We start from the raw sequence: 7,554 nt of genomic DNA, 5'->3' as shown, positions 1-7,554 counted from the left end.
CCACTCTCCTCAGCCTCCCAAAGGCGCGGGATTACAGGCTGAGCCACCGAGCCCGGCTGTCATACACTATTAAAATAAAGTCCCTCCGCTTCTGCCTTCTGGGTACTGTCACCCACATTGAAGGCCTCCACGCTGGGCCCCAGCTGTCCACACTCTGACTGACTTTTCTCAAGACCAGACCAAAGCCTCTAGCTGATGCCCTCTCTGGATTCCTTCATGGCCCAGTGAAGTCATATACTAAAGTCCTGTCATCAGGCCCACTAACCCTAGCCATGCTGGGGTCCTGATTCATTCCTGAGCTTCTCAAGTGTCCTTACCTCTGGACCTTGCACTTGCCATTCTCTAGCTTTCCCCAGACCTCCCTCTGACTCCCGCCTCTTACCCTCCAGGGCTAAAAGCATGCCCTGTTTGGTTTTCTCCCACAGCCTTGGCATCAACTGACATTTTATATTTCTTTTTTTTTCTTCTTCTCTCCTTCATTAAAATGCGTGTTCCGCGAGGGAAGACTGTTTTGTTCACTGCTGTTTTCCCTGGCACCTGGAAATGGTGCCTGGCATGCAGCAGGCACCACACCTGTGGAGGAAGGAGCTCAACTCCTTTTCTGAGCTCTGCAATGAAAATACTAGTTTCTTGAGAGGATGAAAGACATTTATACAGAACAGAAAGGCACAGGCCCTCAAACAAACACTTGCTGATTCTGTGCAGCCTATAACAGAGATACCCTTGATGCCTATGGTCCTGGCATGCCCCATACTCTACACCTTCAAACCTCAACCCACTTAAGGTGTGATAAGATTTGATCTGCAAAAGCAAGAAGATAGCTTGGTAGACTTTTGCTCACACCAACCAAAAGCCAAGGCCACCTTCAGGAGCTCCCTGGCTCCTTTCCCCAGGAGCCACCTCCAAGGACCTCAGGCTGAAGGCAGGACTAAGAGATCAAGTGCATAGCCGGGCTTGGTGGCTCAACCTGTAATCCTGTGCCTTTGGGAGGCTGAGGTGAGTGGATTGCCTGAGCCCGTGGGTTCGAGACCTGCCTGGGCAACTTGGCGAGACCTCATCTCTACAATAAATCAAAAATTAGCCGGGCGTGGTAGCGCGAGCCTGTAGTTCCAGCTACTTGGAAGGCTGTGGTGGCCGGGAGCGGCCACTGCACTCCAGTCTGTGCGACAGAGTGAGACTCTAACTCAAAAAACAAAACAAAACAGAGATCAAGTGCCACCACTTGGTAGTGCTCCAGTTCCTGTGGACAATATCAGCCTTCTCATCATCAGTATACAGGGCTGCCAGAGGCAGGGGATACATGAGTGATGAAACAGCCAATTCAGTTGCTGGCTACAGCTCACTAAGCAAAGCATGCAAAACCACATGTTATTTCATCCTTCCACTCAACCAATCTGTTTGGGGGACAGCAGGCTTACAATCTGTCCATGCTAGCCCTGTGACTCCCTGCTCCAAGGGACCCAACAATGCCTTTAGAGTGGATCAAGCAGCCTAGTTCACCAAGCCTTGATACAAGCCTGCCCTCTGCAGTCTCGGAGAATCCCCTTCTGCCCTCTCAAAGCAGACCAGTTCGGACAAATTAAAGTAGATTTAAACAAGGTTTTCTGTGTTTTACAAATAAGGAAGTGAAGGCTTAATCGACTAAGAAGCTTGGCCCAACTCTTACAGCCTCGTGTGGGCCTGGGTGGCATAAAGCCCCAGCCCCTTCCAACACTAGTTACAACAGCCAGCCTGGTGTCCCCCACCCATGGGAACAGAGTCCCCATCAACGTCACCACTCGGCAGCACCTGCATTGATAATCTCCCACCACTAGATGCCCTGACAAACTCTAGTCTTCACTCCTGAAGTCATTCTCACTACTTGTCACCTTCAACCTTCCCTGGGCCATACTACCTACTTTGATGTGTCCACAAGCCATCAGCTGCCAAACTGCAGAGGTCAGCATGAAACAATACTCTTATGTGGGACACTAGGTGTCACTACCCAATCTTTGTGTAGCATGAGTACTGCAGTCACTGACACCCCAGTATTCTTCCTGGGATATTCTCTCCACCAACACCCACCCACCTACCCAGTCCCCCAAGGCCTCATTAACACTTCATTCCTGGCAGTAGACAGTAGACACTCTCGCTGCTGTCCTGCCCATTGTGCCCTTCACAAGGTCTTTCCTTTAATAAATTTACCGGGCTGGACGCAGTGGCTCACACCTATAATCCCAGCACTTTGGAAGGCCGAGGTGAGAGGCTTCCCAAGTCCACGGGTTCAAGACCAGTCTGGGCAACTTGGCAAGACTTCATCTGCACAATAAATCTACTTGGAAGGTTGAGGCTGCAGTGGCTGTGAGCGTGCCACTGCACTCCAGCCTGGGCCAACAACAAAATTAATTTACCATTCTGAATTTAAGAAACACCGTACTCGGTGGCTCAGCCTGTAATCTAAGTACTTTGGGAGGCTGAGGCGAGTGGATCACCTGAGTTCATGGGTTTGAGACTAGCCCGGGCAACTTGGCAAGAATGTGCCTCAATAATAATAATAATAATAATAATAATTAGCCGGGTGTGGTATTGAGCCCCTGTAGTTCTAGCTACTTGGAAGGCTGAGGTGGAAGCATCACTGGAGCCCAGCAGGTCAGGTCGACACTGGGGTGGCCACGAGTGTACCACTGCACTCCAGCCTGGGCAACAGTGAGGCTCCAATTCAAAAAAAACATGCTGGGCTCGGCGGCTCAGACTGTAATCCCAGTACTTTGGGGAGGCCAAAATGAGTGGATTACCTGAACCCGCAGGTGTGAGACTAGCCAGAGCAACTTGGGGAAACCTAGTCTCTACAATGAATAAAAAATAAAAACAAACAAAAACTTCATTCCCATGTACCTCACTCCCAAGAATGCCAACAGGTCCCCAAACCCTGGTCATTCCTCCCTCCAAATGCCTGTTAAGCCACAACCCCAAACCAGCGTCTATCACCTCCTGCAGGGGCTGGTCTCACCGTACATCATGTGTTCTCCAGCTTCCTGGGCAGTGGGAAGAGTCCTATTATCCCCTCTAGAAAGCAGGCTACCTGCTCAGATCCTGCTCCAACGCCCAAGGATCAGACCAAGGCTTCCTCCTTGGTGTCTGACTCCAACTAAATGAACAGAGTTTTCCCCTATGGCATCCATTCCTCACTGGCGTAACTAAAGCTGGATATTTGGTAATCCTTTCCCTGCTAGACTGGGCTCCTAGGAGGGCCAAGATTAGTCATCCTGTTCTTGTGGGTTCCCAACCTGTGGCCCTGGCTGGCATGGAATGGGCTGCTCAGGTGACAGCCGCTGCTCTGCAGTGACATCCCTGTCACTAAAGGATCTCCCTTTAGTCATACTCCCTCGATGACTCAGTCAATCCTGTCCCAAACATGGAAGCAGGCTTGGTCTGAAGTGTGAGCCCTATAGGAGACAGCCTTGTGAGGGCAAGGCTTCAGCAGCTGAGATTTGTGCTCCAGTCTCTCTCTCTATTACTACCATCCACCTCTGGTCCTGCCATCTACAATGTAAAACCGTGGAAATGGGCAAGACTCCAGAGCCTGCATTCACTCCCTTCTCAAAGTATTATCACCAACCTAGCATCAGGTGGCACAAGACTTTCCTTTCTTGCCCTGTTCTTAAATGGACAGACTGCCAGATTCTACTAGCTATTTTACCACATGAACAATTAAGAGCAACCCTTACACCCTGGTCCTTGGCAGCATAAACAAAGGACAGAGAAAAACAAAGGAACCATAACATAGTCAGAGTTGCTCAAGCCAGGTTTCTCTTGAAAACCAGAGCACAAGAAGGAAAAGGAACAGCTGAGAGTCTCTGCTCATGGGAATTTCGGGATAGTACAGAGCAGCCCGCCCCTCCCCCATCCCCTCACCTCACGGTGCAGGCAGAATGAACAGGCGGCTCCAGGGAAAGGGCCACTACTGCTCTGGTGTCCTCCCACCTATCGAGTTAGAGAGGAAGGTATTAGAAATGAGGCGGGAAGGGAGTAGAAAAGCAGGCTACAAGGCACCTCAAGGAGCACTGACTTCCCCACTCCAGTGCCAGAGGCCAAGCACTGATGGGGTTGTCCTCTAAGTTACTCCCTCATGTGCCCCTCCTCCCCTCCAGCCTGGACAGACAACAAAGTCCTGGACCAGGTGAGGACTGCAACAGTGGGATGAATCAAACAGCTCCAGTTCTACACACATTTCTATTTTATTATGGAAAAGGTGAAAATGCCACCTTCTCCACAACAGCAACCAGTAAAATTTATCCCAAAAATAACTCGGTACAAAACAGGTCTGTTTCAGAATTTAAAAAAAAAAAAGAAAAAAAAAAAACCTTTACATGAGTTTTTAAATCCTATTTTAAAACATAAAAGAAACAAATCCATCATTGGCCACACAGCCCCAGCTGCCGCCCCCCACCAGAAAGCACGAGGGAACGTCTGGGTCATGTTCCATGGTTGGATCTGCCAGGCTGTTTAACTGGTGTCCATCTGAAACAGAGAAGAAAAGAGGTTTGCATTGAAAGGAGACCTGACCCCCACTCCACCTCTGGCAGCTCCCAGCTGGCCCCTGGGACATACTCTGGCGTTGTAGGCATCCAGCTGGGCGTCTAGCTCCTCCGCAGAAAGTTGCTGCTTTGAATTCCTGCCAGTGCCTCTGCCTCTTCCCCGTGCGCCTCCACGGGTGCCTCTCCGGGTGCCACCACCACCACCAAAGCCTCCAGAACCACGGTTTCTAGTCATGCCACCTCTGTTTACACTAGCAAGGAAAATGGAATTCGTTCACATACCTGGAAAGGCCCCAAGGCATTGATACCATCACACCACAGGCCAATCCTCCCACCCCCAGAAGCCCCGGAAATCACCTCTGTGCAGGTCTCCGCTGTGTATCAATCTGTGACGTGACAAGTTGAATGTTCATGGGGCGGCCTGTGGCAAAGAATATAAGAGAGCACATTCCAGTCAGAGGTTCTGAAACCAACCCAGGTGGTACCACACCCTGGTCTCCATGCAAACACCGGAAAGGGCCTTTGTGTCTCAAATGCCCCCAAACGAGGAAACTGGCCTGGAGATACTGGTGGGAGAACAATATGGCAATGGAACAACCCCACCAACACCTCCTCACTCCTCCTTCTCAGTCCATACTAGGTGGGCTGTTGGTCAGCTGTCTGGGGTGCTCACAGATGGACAGGTGTAGGTGACCTGACGGAAGAAGAACCAGTACCTTTGTCTTTATGACTATAGCCCCGCACTCAGAGGTGTACTATGGCGGTTCTGAGAAGGCTTCACAGAAGTGAGTCTTCCGGAAGGAGCTGAAGGAGGGGAGGGATGTAGCTTGCTGGATGGGGGTTCACAAGAGGTTGGTCCAGATGTGTGGGGCAGCATGAGAAGTGGCAGATGGAAGAAAGAGACAAAGGGGCAAATACAAAGTGTCCTCAGCCAGAGGGTAAACCATATTCCTACATGGACAGGTGCCAGCCCCAAACTCCACAAGCCCCGCAGTCAGCCTGGGCCCAATCCCAGACTCACCATCCAAGGGGACACCGTTATACTGTTTCATAGCCTTCAGTGCGTCTGCCTTCCGTTCAAAGTGCACGTCTGCTGTTCCTAAACTGCGGCCAGAGCGATCGTAGTGCACAGCCGCCTTCTTCAGTGTTCCAAATTCAGCAAAAAGTTCCTGGAAATTGGGAAGTGCTTTTGTTAGCAAAGTAGCAAAGCTGTTTTCTGGTGGCCCAGGGACAGTCCCTGGAACTGTGAGCAGCTTTGGGGGTATTTCTCTGGGAGGCAAGGCTGTGGTCATGGGAAATGAGGGAAGAGGTGGGGGAGGAGGGACAGCAACTTCCAAGAACACCTGGGTCTGAGGGCTTCTGCCATCTTGGGGACCTGACATCTATATCGTGATACATATAAAGGAAGTTGCAAAGCCCATAGTAAAGGGCACAAAATTAAGCCACTATCCTCTTCAATAAAGGAAAATTTGAAACACACCCAAAGGCTGTTCCAAGAAACAGCAAAGGCTAAGATCAAGAACAAGGGAAGCTGCCTGATATCAGACCAGCTTGAAGGGCCCCTTGATTTTGGGAGCCCTGACCCCAGCCCCTCCCCCAAAAGCAGATTCTAGCTCACCTTTCCCTCTCCTCCTACTCAAGCCTGCCGCAAAGTCTGAAGTCAAGCGCTGCCATGGAAACTGCCCTGACCTCAGGCAGGCTGGGAGTTGGAGAGGGAACCCAGAGTGTGGGGCTACTCCGGCCGCAGGCACACAGCGGGAAGTGGAGTTCACCAAAAGCGGTTTCCAGTGGATGCCAGAAACCACCTTAAAAAAAGTGTTGAGACACTGTGAGTGCTCACTGGTCCTGCTCTGTCCTCCTAAGGCAATGGCTGGGCTCTGGGGAGTGGAACCCAGGAAGGCCCTGCACCCTGACCCAGGCATCTCCAAGACTGATTCCCAATAGTCTTCTTAACCAGAAACAAATTTAAATGCCCTTGAGACTGATTTTCTTTTAAAGAAAGGCTTCAACCAAAGATGGGTTGAGAATCATGCCACTGACAAGACGGGGGTGGGGAGTGATCAGACCACAGGGTACAAGGTCCTTAAAAGACATTATCCTCAAGGCAAACAGAGTCAGGAACACACAGGTTCCGTCTGGTTTATAAGTGAGATTATTCTCACATTAACTTACTAAAACAAGCACAAAATGTAAAAAGCAAGTTGCCTACGCCTCTCAGTAACACACAGAAACCACTCACATTTGACCAGTCTTTGTCCCTGCTAAAAACTGGAAGCCTTAGCAGGACTTTTAATTATAGACCAACTTCATCCTAAGAACAGCAATTCTTCAGGCTGCACGAAGGTCCTGTTGTTTCAGCGGACTAACCTACTTGTAACAGATTCTTACTTTACACTAGGACTTGGTCTTCCTGCAGCCCTTCAGAGGGGATCAGTGGCTAGCCCTTGGAGAGTTGGGGGGGCTCACTTTCCTAAGGTGGGTGGTAGGGATTCAGAACCCCATCCCAAAACAGGGTGTCCCTGTGCAAGGTGAACAGCTCGCTGAGAAGTTCCTGTTTCTTACCTGAATGTCAGCGTCTGACACTCCAAAATCCAGGTTTGACACAAGCAGCTTCCCACCCGTCTCCACGCCGGCACCACCCCCGAAGCCACTGTCGAAAAGATCATGCTGCCACTTGTCGGGAAGTTGCTTTGGCTAAAGAAAAAAAAAAAAACCCCGCAAGAACAGAAACAGACCCGTAAGTCTCAGTCCAGGGCTTTCCGTGGCCCTCCGGGCTACCCCAGACACTCGCTGACCCCGGCCTGAGAAGATCGCGCAGAGGTGCCCGGCCGTCCCAGCCCGAAACCCCAAGTCCCATCGCGGCCACGCAACTTCTCAGTTCGTTTCGAGTAACTTCCCGCCGCCGGTACGGCCGCGCCCAGCGTCCCCTCAGCTCCCGCCGCCATGAGGCCCCCGCGCCCAGCCCAGACAAAGAGCTGGGAAGGGTCTCCGCCTGCCAGGCAGGACCCAGACCACGCGATCTTGCCCCGCCGATCCC

At 51.2% G+C, this 7,554-nt stretch overlaps 1 protein-coding gene across 1 annotated transcript in view; it reads right to left on the bottom strand.

The window, feature by feature from the left end:
• Nucleotides 1-4,193: 4,193 nt before the first annotated feature.
• ALYREF (Aly/REF export factor) overlaps nt 4,194-7,554 on the bottom strand; it is a 4,217-nt gene continuing 856 nt past the window's right edge. Inside the window, exons 2-6 of the mRNA XM_008060426.1 lie at nt 7,080-7,211; nt 5,539-5,686; nt 4,875-4,938; nt 4,591-4,768; nt 4,194-4,500 (exon numbers count right to left, since the gene is read on the bottom strand). Coding sequence (XP_008058617.1) covers nt 4,486-4,500; nt 4,591-4,768; nt 4,875-4,938; nt 5,539-5,686; nt 7,080-7,211 — 537 coding nt within the window. The 3' untranslated portion in view covers nt 4,194-4,485. The remainder of the gene's footprint in view (nt 4,501-4,590; nt 4,769-4,874; nt 4,939-5,538; nt 5,687-7,079; nt 7,212-7,554) is intronic.

Source organism: Carlito syrichta, unplaced genomic scaffold (assembly GCF_000164805.1).
Source record: "Carlito syrichta isolate Samal-C Ts95f unplaced genomic scaffold, Tarsius_syrichta-2.0.1 Scaffold304603, whole genome shotgun sequence".
Taxonomy (NCBI): Eukaryota; Metazoa; Chordata; class Mammalia; order Primates; family Tarsiidae; genus Carlito; species Carlito syrichta.
The sequence above is the reverse complement of the archived record's forward strand: the minus strand, read 5'-3'. Positions and strand labels throughout refer to the sequence as shown.